At 55.0% G+C, this 13,855-nt stretch overlaps 1 protein-coding gene across 3 annotated transcripts; it reads left to right on the top strand.

Annotated features, from left to right (window-relative positions):
• The first annotated feature begins 4,647 nt into the window (after window positions 1-4,647).
• CDKN1A (cyclin dependent kinase inhibitor 1A) lies at window positions 4,648-11,049 on the top strand. 3 transcript variants are annotated; one of them, XM_058663930.1, is made up of 3 exons: window positions 4,648-4,803; window positions 8,501-8,950; window positions 9,780-11,049. In XM_058663930.1, exons 2-3 carry the CDS (start codon window positions 8,506-8,508, stop codon window positions 9,827-9,829), a joined length of 495 nt encoding a protein of 164 aa, XP_058519913.1. In that variant the 5' UTR covers window positions 4,648-4,803; window positions 8,501-8,505; the 3' UTR covers window positions 9,830-11,049. The 3 variants fall into 3 exon arrangements, with proteins under 3 accessions (XP_058519913.1, XP_058519911.1, XP_058519919.1); XM_058663928.1 differs by having other exon boundaries at window positions 4,734-4,849; XM_058663936.1 differs by having other exon boundaries at window positions 4,775-4,903.
• Window positions 11,050-13,855: the final 2,806 nt, after the last annotated feature.

Below are 13,855 nucleotides of genomic sequence, written 5' to 3'. Positions count from 1 at the left end.
CTGGTTGCCCAAACAGTCCCCCATCAGCCCCTTTCAAGCCTGTCTTCTCTTCAGTGGGAATTTTCTAGAAAACTGAGCTAAGATACCCACCAAAGTCCAAGTGATTGCTGTATCTCCATAGATATGTGTGCTGGGTGTGTTTGTATAGCGATTATAATAATAACTAATTTTTGCGGTGTGATACATGTGTGTTAAGGCTAAGTACTTTGAGTAGAGGATCTTTGTTCATGAAAAACAGAGGCTCATACAGATTGTTGTAGGATGTTGTTGTAGGGTGATCAGTGCGAAAACATGGCAGCAGCCTCATTTCTTGTCTCACGTGAAAGAGGAATTTTCATGTGGACACACTCTAGTTTGCAAAGTATGATTTACTTAGGAAAGAGAGAAAAAGAGCTCCTGTCTTAGTGACAGGATTGCGCTCCAAGGCATGAAAGACCCAGAAACCGGTGGGCATAGCATTTTTTTATACACCATTCTAAGGATGGTACTTCAAAGGGGTAAAGAAGAAAAGAAAAAGACCCAGCTATTCTGCTCCTAGGAATATATCCAAAAGAAATTAAAACTACATATGAGAAGGGGATCTGTAATCCTATATTTACAGCAACACAACCTACAATAGCAAAGACTTGGAAACAACCCATCCAAACAGGAGTGGCTAAAGAAACAGTGGTACATCTACTCCATGGAATATTACTCAGCCATTAAAAAGAATGAAATTATACAATTTGCAACTGGATGGTTCCAACTAGAAACTATTATGCTCAGTGAAATAAGTCAATTCCAAAAACACAGATACCAGATGTTCTCTCTAATATAAGGAATCCATCATGCAAACTGGAATGTATAGTGATGGAGTAATGGAGACTACCTTATCCAGATGTGAAGACACAATGCAAGATGCATCCCTACTTCCAAACAAAAGATGGACTCCCAATGGAAGTGTTGTATATATCTAGAAAATGGAATGATGGACTGTTTGACATGTCTGTACCAGCAATGTTGGGTCATGCTTCAATAGCAGCCTGATGGAACTGTAACTCCTTATGAAGAGTTGTGACATTATGGGAAAAATCAATCGGGGGGGGGTGGAAATTGGGGGGAGGGGAATCTCAGACTATACAGAATTGTACGATAAATTTCAAAAATAAAAAAAATGTGGAAAAAGTAAAGAAAAAATAGAATGAACATATTCGTGTTGGACAGCAATGTTTACACAAAAACAAAAGGTACAACAGCCTCCAGAAGTTGAAGACTAAAAAAGAACATTCCTTTGACAGTGACCAAAGTGACAGGTCTGGGCCATTCTTCCTGTTTTAAGAAATGGAGGGCCCGGCATGATAGCTTAGCGGCTAAAGTCATCACCTTGAACACATATGGGCGCCAGTTCGTATCCTGGCTGTTCCACTTCCCATCTAGCTCCCTGTTTGTAGCCTAGGAAAGCAGTGGAGGACGGACCAAAGCCTTGGGACCCTGCACCTGCATGAGAGTTCTGGAAGAAGCTCCTGGCTTTGGATTGGCGCAGCTCCAGCCATTGTGGCCCTCTCCCCAGAAGGAGAATGCGCTTGGTGGGCATGAGAGTGTATGGGATAGGAGGAAACCCCGTTTTTACATTGTAAAAGATAGTTTTACCAGGAGCATAATTAATATCTTACAGGTTACCTCGCCAGGGACTGCTTGCCGCCCACCTACCTCTTAACTACTACAGGATGAATTTCTAATGGTGAAATTCCAGATTTAGGCAGCAGGCTTGGGAAGCTGAATGTTTTTGTGATACAGATTCCATCCCACAGCGGTTTAGGAAGCTGGCTGGGTAAAGCCCCTCGCAGCCCAGGGCTCATTCTTCTTCCTCTGTGGATTACTACTATTTCCAAAAAAAAAAAAAAAAAAAAAAAAAAAAGCCAGCAGGCAGCTTCTGCTTCCCGCGCCTGTGCTTTCTCTGTCCCGCCCCTCCTGCGGGGTCTCACTTCTCCCGGGTGGAGGTGAATTCCTCTGAAGGCTGCGGCCCCTGTCTGGGACTGCCCGGGCCCTTTTCTAAGAAGTGGAGACATTGTCCCCACACTTCCTCTCGCTTCCAAGGCAGCTCCTGCAGCCACTGACTGGCCAGCGGGCCTCCTGCTGCAGGCGCCGGCTTCCCACTCTCCTCTCAGTCTTCCACCCCCACCCTAACACACACCCTCCCTACTTGGGGTGGAGGTGGGACTTGGGGGTGGGGTGCCCAAGCGCTCTCTGTGTTCCAGAGCTTCCTCAGGGCATGCCCAGGCAGCAGGCTGTGGTCCTGACTGGTTCTCTGGCCTCCGGAACATGTCCCAACATGTGTAGCCTGACAGCTGCTCCATTCCCACTCAGTCCTTCTGCCCTTGCTGGCCTTCTTTGGGATGGGGAGGAAGGGTCCTGGAGACAGGAGACACCCCCTGCCCGCCCCCGCAAGACCCCAGGAAGATCCTGGCTTGAGTTTCTCTGAATTGAATCTGTGATTTGTAGCTCTGAGACCTGGTGTGTGTGTGTGTGTGTGTGTGTGTGCGCGCTTGTATGTACATGTGGGTGCACACATGTGTGCCCAAGTGTGCCTGTGTATGCTGGGAATCAGATCTTGTGAGTGTATTTCCATTAACACACTCTCTTTTCTCCTTCAGGACACAAATCTTGCCCCTTGGAGCACATGCTTGGCTATCCATTCAAGTCCAAGGTCACACATATATAAACCTATATATATATGGATTTAATATTTTATATGTATGTGAAGTATTAAACAATATCAGACACATCATGGGTGCCTTTAAAAACATTTGTGAAATGTTATGTCTGTGGTGAGACAGAAGCTACAATTTTTTTTGACTGCCCAACAACAAAAGAATTATTTCATTGTGAAGCTCTAGTTTCACAAAACCTTAAATAATTCACTACAAGCCTTCATTTTAAAAGTTCTTTTTTACTGAAGTAAACAAACAATGTCAAGTCTATCTGAAATGCCTGCCAGGCTAGGCAGGCAGGGTTGTGCCTGTCCTCCCGGCTGGACACTTGATGGCTTGGCCTGGGGACAGAGTGGGGCAAGGGGGCAGGGAGAGGTAGGTGCTGAGCTCCGGTGCCCACCGTCGCCTGGTTCCAGGGCCAGGCAGGTGGCTGCGGGTGGCTGTGGGGCTGCTGCCAGCCTTGCTGCCCCTCTGGGGCTCTTGCAGCAGCCTCAGCAGAGGGGCGGGAGGGCTGTGCTCCCTGAGGTCAGCTGCTCAGGGGAAGCCGGCCGGGCATGCCTGGGCAGAGATTTGCAGACACAGCCCAGCCTGCGCTGTCAGCAGCTGTAGCTGCTCCCAGCCTGGATGGGGCTTGCGCTGGGGATTTCTGCTGCTTTGCTGTCTGCAGACAGCAGGACTGCAGATGGTCCAGGTGAAGCCAGGAGGCCAAGGTGCTGAATGAGGAGGTCTGGGGGGTTGAGGGGGAGGGGGCGGTGTGGTGGGAATAGACGGGGTCTGTTTTTTTTCTTTTTTCCAGTCAGTCAGCAGACGCAGTCTCGGAATCGTCCCTTCTCAAAGGCTGCTAGGTAAACAGCATGGGAATGGTGGGTGTTCGATCTTTCCCTCTTTCTGTACCACGGAAACAGGTAGTAAGCTGTGGGCTGAGCTCCCAACTGGGGCTCACCCAGCATTCCAACAAGCCACTGGCCTACTCCAGCCTCAGTTTCCCCAGTAGTGTACATGTGTGATGTTGGGACTGTCTGGGAGTTACCACACCCAAATCCACTGCAATCCCCATGCTTTGTTCAGTTTTGGGGAGGGGGATGTGGGTGTAGGGGACAAACAAACCTCTTTAGGGTCCGCTTTCTCGCTTTCCCATGGAGACCAAGGGTCCCGGCTCTCTCCAAGTTGTGTGATAAGCAGGAAATTTGCATACTTCATTAAAAATGTATATATGTTTACTTGAAAAGCAAAAAGAGATCTCCCATTCACAGGTTCATTTCCCCCACATGCCCGTCACAGCTGGAGTGGGCCAGACAGAAGCCAGGAGCCAGGAATCCCCTCCGGGTCTCCCTCGTGGGTGATGGGCACTGAAGTATTTCATCTGCTGCTGCCCAGGCTGTGCCTTAGCCAGGAGCTGGAATGGGAAGCAGAGCTGGGACTAGGACTGAGTTCTGTGGGCCTCAGTTTACTCATCTGTGAAATGACTGGGACTGAACCCACTTCTGGCCTCAGGCGCTTTGCTGGGGTGTCCTGAAGGAAAGCCTAGGGACAGTGGAACATTTCTGAAAACTGTAGAGAGCCACATGATTTTTATTACATAGGGATTTTTTTTAACAAAAAAATTAATTCATGCTTCCAGATGTTTGCTTCAACCGGGTCAATGCTTGTTTATAGAGTCGGCCAGTGGCGGGCTCCGGAAGGAGCCCTTGCTCTGTCCATGCTGCCCCTACAGCGTAGTGCCAACTCCCCATCCCCTCCTCTAAAGCACAACACGCCGGCTTGCGGCTTTAGGTCTCGAGGAAATGGCTCCGGCAGACAAACCCAGGCGACGGCTGCGGGGAGGAGGGCGCGTCCTCCCGCAGCACGCGAGGCTCCGGCCGGCCGCCCTGCTGGAGCTCAGCCAGGCTCCAGCAGCCAGAAGGGGCCCGGGCGCGGGCACGGCCGGCCACGGCGGCGGCTGCGGTAGCGAGGTGGGCCGAGCACCGGGTCCCGCCCTCAAGAGGCGGGGCGGGCAGTGGTTATATCAGGGCCTTTCCGAACGGCACCCGCCGAGGTGTACGCAGCTGCCCAGCCAGTCCTTGGAGAGCCAGAGGCGGGTGCCGAGTCAGGAACACACCGACAGCCCGAGGAGGTGAGCGAGAGGCGGAGAGCTGCTCCTAGCGCAGCCGGGCGTATCGGTGCGTGGCTGGGGCCGGGGCGTGCGCTGCGTTCGCAAGGTGTTTCCGTAGCAGGTGAACGGCGCGCGTGGGTCTGTTTGTGCGCGCTCGGAACTTGGATACCAGGGGATCCCCTGCCGTGCTCAGCTGCCTTGGGAGCTTAGCTGGGGCGAAGGGAGGCGTGGATGGCACAGCCCGGGGAGCTCGGTCCTTGGAGCCGGTACCCCCTGCGACCGCTGGCGATGTGGAGATGAAATCCGGGTCCCCAAAGGGGCCCAGAAGGGGCGGGGGACGTTGCGTGGTACAGGTTCTTTTGGGATCGGCGCCTGGGAGGGGCTGGGATCCAGCCCGGGGTTCCTGAGTTTCCAGGTCCCTTCAGGGCCGCGGTGTCCGCCTCCCCGGTGGAGCGCTGAGGTCAGCGCGGGCTGTGTCCCTGGCCCTCGGGAACTTGCCATGACACGTCCCCTAAGGACGATGGAGGAGGTGACTCACTGTGACAAGGAGACCCGCGGGACGGACCCCGCCCGGGCTGGGCGAGGTGACACAGCACGACTTTTCCCTGCTTCCCCAATCCCCACCCCCCGCAATCTCGGTGCCCCCCTCGGCACAATGACCTATTTGGCCAGTACAACGTGTTCCCAGGGAAGCCGGGACACTAAGAGGTCCAGGACCGGGTGTCCGGTCCCTCTCCACGGCGCGCCCTCGGGGAACTGGAGCCACGGCAGGGAGCCAGGCCGGGAGTCGTAGGGGGGTCCACTCTAGCCTTTCCCCTCGACCCGGAAGACCCCCAGCCCAGTTCGCCCTGGGGTCGGGCTCTGGAGCCCCGGGAGAGAGCGGAGCCCCGCACTGCCCAGCAGTAGGACGCTCCCGACGCACCCCTATTTCTCCAACCTCCCTCACTCTCCAAACTCGCGTGGGCAGCTAAGAAGGGTCGCTTCCTTTTGGGGTGGGGGCTTCCTTTTGGGAGGGGTTGGCTGCCCTGGGGCTCTGCCCCGACGCCTTCGCGCCCCAGAGGCTCCCTGACCTCGGCTGAGCGCTGCCGTGTGGGCAGGGGACCGTCGCCCCTAAGCGCTACCCACTGCATCCCGGGGGTCTCCCGAGCCCCCTCGGGGGCGCACCGGAGTCCTGGGGGCTGGACGAGGCCCTTCGGGGGACTCCCAGGCTCTTTCTCCCCAACTTTCCGCCTTCCACGTCGCGTTACGGGGAGTAGTTTCGAGCGGTTTTGTTTTCTTTGCCGCCGTCTATTTTTATTTTCCAGGGATCTGACTCATCCCGCGCTTTGGGCGTGGAGATCAGGTGGAGGGGCCGGGTCTCGGCGCGCTCGCGCGTGCGTGGGGGCTACACGCGTCTCTGTGGTGTCTGTCTCTGCATGTCCACATGCGTGCGTGGAGCGTCTCTGGGCGCGTCTACCCCACAGTCTTGTCCCTGTGCGTGTCCCAGACGGTGCGCCCGGGGCGAGCGCGCACTTTCCGTGGCCGCGGTGGCGCGGTGGCGCGGGCGGGACTTTCGGGCTGTGCCGGCTCAGCGTGACGTGTTCGCGGCGCGGGCTCCTCCTGCTCTCCCCGCCCCGAGTGACGCGCGGCCGCAGTGGAAGCGCAATGCCGGCGGGCGGGAGCGCAGTGGGCAGGAAACTGACTCATCACGGCCGCTCCCGGCGAGCTGGCCCTGCCCACGCACCGCCCGCCCGCGCGTGGTGTCCTGGAGACTGGCGCCTCCTGCCGGCTTGGGCGCGAAGGGCCAGCCCGTCCCGGGCTCTCCAGAAAAAAAGCACCCCTTGTGCTTGATGATACTTAGCTAATCCGTGCTACTTTCTGGCATACTAAGATGCAGCCGGAGTGTTAAGGCGAGGAAGTTCCTCTCCCTAACTTGTTTGTACAAGGAGGGTTTGAGATTGGTTTTTTTGTTTTTTTGGGGGGGGGTTGTTTTTGAGTTAGCAGTCCTGATCACAGGCAGGAGGGTTGAGAGAAGGTAGTGTGGTTCCACCTCCCCAACCGTGGGGTACCAACTCACCAGTGCGTCCACCAAGAGAGTCCAGTTAGGAAATGGTGCCAGTCATTGATTTAAGTCCGCTTCAGTTTGGACTAAGTTGCTTGGGGTGGGGTAAGGAATTGATGTGTATCTCCAAAACATGCCCTTTCCCTTCACCCAGAGAGGAGTTTGGTGGGCCTGGGAATGAGAGAGGACGTGGGGCGCAGAGTCAGTGTAGAGCCAGGACTGTCCACGTGAGCCTGAGAAGTGATTCTTTGGGAGCTGGCACAGGTTTCCTTTGCAGATCGTTACTGTTTATTAACTGCTTGGAACAGCCCTGGAGAGTGTGGACACAGATTCTTACGGGGAGAGGGAGGTTGGTGGCCTTTCACTTTTCTAGCTATGTGATTTGGGGACAAGTCTCAGCTCTCTTTGAATGAGGTCACCAAGTGCCTCTTCTCTCCAGCCAGCTGAGTACTGGAGTCATGAGCTCCCCTCGCCAGGTACTGCAGGTGTTAGGATGTCCCTCAACATTGCTGGCAACCCAGTTCCCTGCCCAGGCAGCGACAGGCCAGGGCGGGGCAGGTGGGTGGTTGGGTGTGTTCATTAGCCGACTCACCTTCGCTTTCCTGGGGTGGGAGGAGAGGAGCCAGGTGGACCCGCCACCTTTTCTTCTCACTCTTTCCTTACTCACTGATGAGTTCCTTGGAGCGGGCCTTTCCTGGGAAAACTCTAGACTTGGAATCACCTGGTGTGCCTGGCAGGCTGTGCTGGCTCAGCCTGGGAGAGCTCACCAGCCTTGCCTTGCCCTGCCCTGCTCAGCCTCTCCCTCCCCCTGGGCCACCTGGCTGCTGACGCATTTGAGAAAAGCCCCCAGCTGGTGGCACCTGTCAGCTGCTGTCTGGCGGGGGAGTGAAGGGGAGAAGGCCCAGCCAGAGCAGCAGGCACGGAGGAGTCATGGCAGCCCTGTCTTAGCTTTCCTGGCAGGGTCCCAAGGCTTTGGCCCATCCGCTACTGCCTTTCCAGGCCACAAGCAGGGAACTAGAAGGGAGGTGAAACAGCCAGGACTTGAACTAGCACTCATATGGAATGCTGGTGCCACAAGCAGAGGCTTACCCAACTATACCATGTCTGTGGGCCCCACTTAAAGGCGTGGAAACTGAGTCCCAGAGCCATGCAATGGCTTTGGAAAATCTAGGTGGCAAGTGGCAGAACTAGAATGCTAACTGCAGGCCTAGGTGCTTTCTGATTTCGGATGTCTGGGTTGGGGGATTCGGGAACCTGAAGCAGGAGCTGTGACCCAAGCCTCCATGTGGGAGTGGATTGTCAGGGCTGGCCATGGCTGTAGTTAGGAAACTGTTGGGCTCTGGCAATTCACACCAATTTGGAACATTCACACACCTAAGGGACACTGGGGGGTGGGGGGGAAAGCAAATTGATTTTAGCTGATAACATGTGGTGGCAAACAGGACCCTGAGCCCTGTTGGGGCAATGAAGTTGTCCTTGTGGACATAACCTGCCCTCCAATGCCCATGCTCCCGGAGACATGGGTGTGCCAGGCTGGCTGAGCTCTGCCTGCACAAACGAGGTCTGTGGGTGGCAGCTGTGGCAGCTGAGTCATGCAACGGAGCCCCAGCCCACACCCCATGAGGAACATGAGTGCCTCCTCACCAGGGTCTCTCTCTCCCATTGTCCCAATCCCAGGCACCATGTCGCAGCTGTCTGATGAAATGCCACAGTCCCCCCGCCGGAGCAAGGCCTGCCGCCGCCTCTTCGGCCCCGTGGACAGCGAGCAGCTGCGCCGTGACTGTGACGCACTGATGGCCGGCTGCCTGCAGGAAGCCCGGGAGCGATGGAACTTCGACTTTGTCACCGAGACGCCACTGGAGGGCAACTTTGCCTGGGAGCGTGTGCGGGGCCTGGGCCTGCCCAAGCTTTACCTGTCCCCAGGGCCCCAGAATGGCCACGATGACCTGGGAGGGGGTAAGCTGCCTGGCCCCTCAGCGGTCCTGCTGCCGGGCTCAGCTCGGGAGGATCACCTGGCCCTGTCGCTGTCCTGCACCCTCGTGCCTCACTCCCCTGAGCGGCCTGAGGATTCCCCAGGTGCGTCTGGCAGCTCTCAGGGACGAAAACGGCGGCAGACCAGCATGACAGGTGAGGACGAGGCGGGGGACAGTCCCAGGCCTGCCCTGTGGGCTCTGGCTCCAGACCTGAAGAAGGAAGGCCACCTTTTGGAGGGAGGTTATAGCTAGTATTCATTGAGAGCACACTTCCTGTGACGGCGGGATGTCTTGTTCCTTGCCTTCCTCAAGGCCTGGGATCCAGAAAGGGGTCTGGCACAGAGGGGATGTAGATGTTGATGCAGACATCTGGTCACTTGGCACACAGGGCCCTGCACCACAGCCTGTATGTATGGAGGCCATTTCATGTCACTGTTACCGTGCCCTGCCCTAGTGAAGTCTCATTTTCTATTTATGACTTATTCCTTTGAGAAACTGAGAGGCACCTTCCTCTTAGTAGCCTGGGTCGAGGTTGAAGGCGGGAGCTGGGAATTCAATCTAGGTCTCCCCTGTGGGACCCACTTTCTTGGGTTATCACTTGCAGAGCCTGCATAAGCAAGGTTACTGGGGCCAGGAATCAGAGGCGGGAGTGCAACCAAGCATTCTGGTGCAGAATTCAGGCATCTTTAACCATCGGCTGAAGGCTGCCGAGCACGGGGCACAGGGCTTGTGGGACAGAGGAGCCCAGTCTTTATGTTGCAGCTGAGTCCATTGAAGTGGCCATATTTGATGGCTCTTGCTCCAGGCAGCATGGCCCAGCCCAGCCCTGTGAGGGAGGGGATCACACCTGTGCTGCTATGGTTCCTCTCTATACCTGGCAGCCCTACCACACAGCCCTACCTCAGCCCTACCACACACCCTGTGGTTCCAGGTGCCACCTCCCCAGCCTGGCTGACTTTCTCGCGCTCTCTCCCTCCCTGCAGATTTCTACCACTCCAAACGCCGGCTCGTCTTCTCCCGGAGGAAGCCCTGATGGGTCTGCTGGAGACTGCCGCTCCTGGAAGCCCAGGGGCCCCTTGAAGGCTCCCTTGCACCTCTCTGCCTCCCTTGGCCCTTCCCTATGTGTGTCTTAATTATTATTTGTGTTTTAATTTAAACTCTTCCCTCATGTACATACCTGGGTTGCCCTGACTCCCCTCTCCCAGCCTCTGGCATTACTTATTTAAGAAGAAATTAGGCAGTGGAGTAATAGGTGCCCCGCCCCAGAGTGTTGGGTGTTTTTATTATATGAACGGTTATTTAACGCCTTCTGTCCTACGCCCTTGTCTATAGGTGACCTGGGTCTGGCTCCTCCCCGGGCCAGCACCTGTCCTCAGCCCTGGCCCTTCCCTGCATTCTCAGTGTGAATTCCTTGAGAAGGAAACTCCCAGCACTTTGGAGGGGGACCATCCCCGAGAACTACAGGGTCCCCTTGCCTCCTGTAAGGTTGCACAGGGGACTCTGAGCTGGGCACAGCCTAAACAGACCTGAGGACTCAGTGTTCTGCTGGCCCTAAAGCCCTCTGTCTTTGGAAAGAAAGGGTCCTGTAGCAGCCCCTTCTATGGCCACTGGGGAGCCTGCTGCTCACCCCCCAGCAGTTACCCCTCATTCCTAGCAGGGCTCTAATGTCCCTTCTGCTGCTCTCTCTCTTCCCTGCCTTGTCCCCCCAGTGCCCTCCTAGCTCCAGGTAGCTCGATGGCCAGGAAGGGCAAGCAGATAGGCAGCCCAGGCCTGCCTATGTGGTGGCCCTGGGAGTGGGGTCCTGCCTGGTTGGATGGCCTGCTGCAGTGGGGATCTCCATGAGGGGGTGCTTGTGGGAAGTGGGTGTTTTAGGAGGGAGACCCCCCGTCCCTGGAAGTCTGTCTGCCCCATCCCCTCCCCATCTCATTGCACTTTGAGTAGCAGCTGAACAAGGAGCAGGGGCAGAGGCTGTGGAGGACACATGGGGTGGGGCTGGGAGTGGTGGCTTTGTGTCTCTGGAGGTGCTGAAGCAGTTAGTGGTTCTGATCCCAAGCCCCTTCCAACTCCTGTGACGTGCTGGCCTGGAATGTTTTTGTCCCTCCCCACATGTCCCAGTGCCCTTGTCTCTCCACCTAGACCACACACCTCTTGGGGGCAGGGAATACGCCCCCTTCTTCCCTGTGTCCTTCACAGCCCCTCCCCCAGTGCTGAGTATACAGCAGGTGCTCAATAAATATTCCTTAATAACTTGTGCATTATTGTTGTGGTCATTATACTTTGTCATTTATGAAAATAAATAGATGAGGATGGGGGATGTTTTCATTAAAAATAATTTTACAAATTAAACATTTGCATTTTTTAGAAGAAATTTTATTTATTATTTGAAAGTCAGAATAATCAAGGCAGAAATCTTCAATCTGCTGGTTCACACCTAGATAGCCACATGGCCAGCACAGGACCAGGCCAAACCCAGGAGCTCCATCCACGTCTCCCACGTGGTGCAGGGACCTACGCATTTGCCCCATCTTCCTCTGCTTTCCCAGGTGCATTAGCAGGGAGCTGGATGGGAAGTGGAGCAGTTGGTACCCACATGGGATGTCAGCATTGCAGAGTCTTAATCAGCTATGCCACTGTGCCGGGCCAAGCATTTACATTTTAAAACTTCAGAAAGCTTGGGACCAGCACAATAGTTCAATTGGGTAAATTCTCTGCCTTGCAGTGCCAGCATCCCATATGGGTGCTGATTCATGTCCCAGCTGTTCCACTTCCCATCCAGCTCCCTGTTTATGATCTGGGAAAGCAGTGGAGGATGGCTCAAGTCCTTTGGACCCTGTACCATGTGGAAGACCCAGAGAAGCCTCCTGGCTTCAGCTCAGCTCAGCTCAGCTCTGGATGTTATGGCCATTTAGGAAGTGAACCAGTTGATAGAAAATCTTTCTGTAAATCTAAATATTTTTTAAAATTCAGAAAGCTCAGCAAACAGAAATATAGCATAGCAAACAATAAAACCAAGCGGTCCATCATTGTACTACTGCCAGTACTTGGGTTTGCTCTGTAGTTTGGTGAAGTGTATACCATACCTTAGGCTCATTACTATATGGGAAGTGCAAATTAAAGCCACATACTTGTAAGAGACCAACGTGACTCATGGAGGGTGGACAATGCCAAGTGCTGGCAAGGTTGGGAGAACCTAGAGCTTATTGTTGGCAGGGGCATAAAATGTTTCAACTGCTTTGTAAAACCAGAGATGTCCTTAAAAAAAAAAGATTGATTCCACTCATTTGAAAGGCCGTTACAGAGAGAGACACACACACAGACCTTCCCTATGCTGGTTCACTACCCAGTAGGCCCCAGTGGCTAGGACTGCGCCAGGCCAAAACCAGGAACCTAGAACTTAACCTGGTCTCCCACATGAGTGCAGGGGCCCAAGTTCTTGGGCCATCTTCTACTGGTTTCCCAAGAGCATTAAAAGGAAGTTGGATTAGAAGTGGAGAAGCTGGCATGCAGCTGCTTCTCTTGGCACAAAAAATAATTCAGGCATGAGACAGAGTGCCACATGCAGCGAGGTTGAATGGGACAGGGCATCTGCCTGGACAGATGGGCAGCTTTCCACACACAGTCCCAGAGACGGTACCCAGGCATTCCCAGGCGGGGGGAGCAAGGTGACACGGTGTAACAGCAAGCACCTGAGGGTGCTGCCTGGATTCAGACTGGGGCTAGTAAGTCCTTCCTGCCGTTTCTCCTTCCCCATCTGCGTGCATCTGCTTCTGGCCAAGACTTTTCCTGGGGTGCGGGGTTGGGAAGCTGGGGAGATTGCTCCCCAGGGTTTAGCAGCCAGTGTTACCCAGCAGAGAGGATGCTCCTGAGGAGCTGGCCCCGCCCCTACCCTGCCACCTGCAGAGGTCTCTGGGTGCTGGCAGGACTCCTTAACATGACACTTGGGTTGCTCCCTTCCTTGCTGTGGGTGCTGCATTTTCTTTGGGCCTCCTCACCTACATGGGCTAACTTCTAGCTCCCTATTGACAAACCTGGGGCTTAACTCTGCTGGCATCCTCCAAGATTGCCCTTGGACATCTGCTGGGCTCCTTGCCACCTGACACCCTGCCCAGTACTGGCCAGTTCCAGGTGTGACTCTTCACAGTGGGGTGCTGAAGCAGACAGTCATGGCAGAAAAGTGCTCACCACTGTGGAACTACAACACATGGTAGGCTGCAATGAGCCCAGATGTGGGCCTGGCATTGGCCGGCAGTCACGCCCCCAGGAAGTGGTTGAGAAGTCAGAAGGTCCAGGCTAACTCCAGGTCACATTGCCTGCTCAACAGAGCAGAAAGGGGAAGTGCCTGGCCCCAGCCGCTACAGTGACGGGGTCTGTGACAGGGTTGCTTCTGGGGCCCGACCTTGCTCAGTCCTGGATAGAGCTCAGGTGCTCCAGCTTTCACCCAAAGTGCTACACAAACATGGTCTCAGATATGCCCTCTGGGCCTGGATGCCTGTGGGGTGGCCTGCCCAGCTGAGATCCCTCCCAGAGTATCTATAGTAGCAGCAGATAGTCGGAAGCAAGGAGTGCCCCTGCGGCCTTGTTCGAGGCCCAGCTCTGGTCGCTGCATCCCAGAATGCAGAATAGCTCACTTCAGGCTTTACCCAAGGCCAAGTGAATTCAAGCAAGACAATTGTCCCTGAGGTCCAGCTGTCCCATGACCCCTGTTTAGTTTTGGTTTCTGGCTCCAAAGTGCAGCAGTGTTGTGTTTGACAATTGGCTCAGCTGTTGCCCGAAGTGCCTGGCTCATGCTGCTTTTAACTCCCCGCACATGCTCTGTGCTGCCTGCCTGCTAGGTCTTTGCCCCTCTCCTGAGCTGTCACAGCCCACGGGACTCAGGTTGTGAGCACCCCTGACTTCCCCCATGCCGCCTCATCGTGACTGGAAGCTGGGGGGCACATGAGCTGATGCTTGAGTGAGGCTCTGGGGACTTCACTCTGTCCCTAGAAAAGAGAGAAAGTTACTGCCAGACAGAAGTTCCCGGATTGGAGCTCCTGGATTGGCTGGCCAGAGCAGCAGGAAA

This window comes from Ochotona princeps, chromosome 1, assembly GCF_030435755.1.
Source record: "Ochotona princeps isolate mOchPri1 chromosome 1, mOchPri1.hap1, whole genome shotgun sequence".
NCBI classification, from domain to species: domain Eukaryota; kingdom Metazoa; phylum Chordata; class Mammalia; order Lagomorpha; family Ochotonidae; genus Ochotona; species Ochotona princeps.
Note: the sequence above shows the minus strand (reverse complement) of the source record. Positions and strands in the feature narration are given on the sequence as shown.

What these genes read in the sequence shown, in the direction of transcription:
- CDKN1A (XM_058663930.1), top strand. Translation starts at nt 8,506, where the DNA reads ATGTCGCAGCTGTCTGATGAAATGCCACAGTCCCCCCGCCGGAGCAAG. An exon ending in GCGGCAGACCAGCATGACAG is followed by an intron (nt 8,951 to 9,779) that starts GTGAGGACGAGG and finishes CCCTCCCTGCAG; the next exon opens with ATTTCTACCACTCCAAACGC.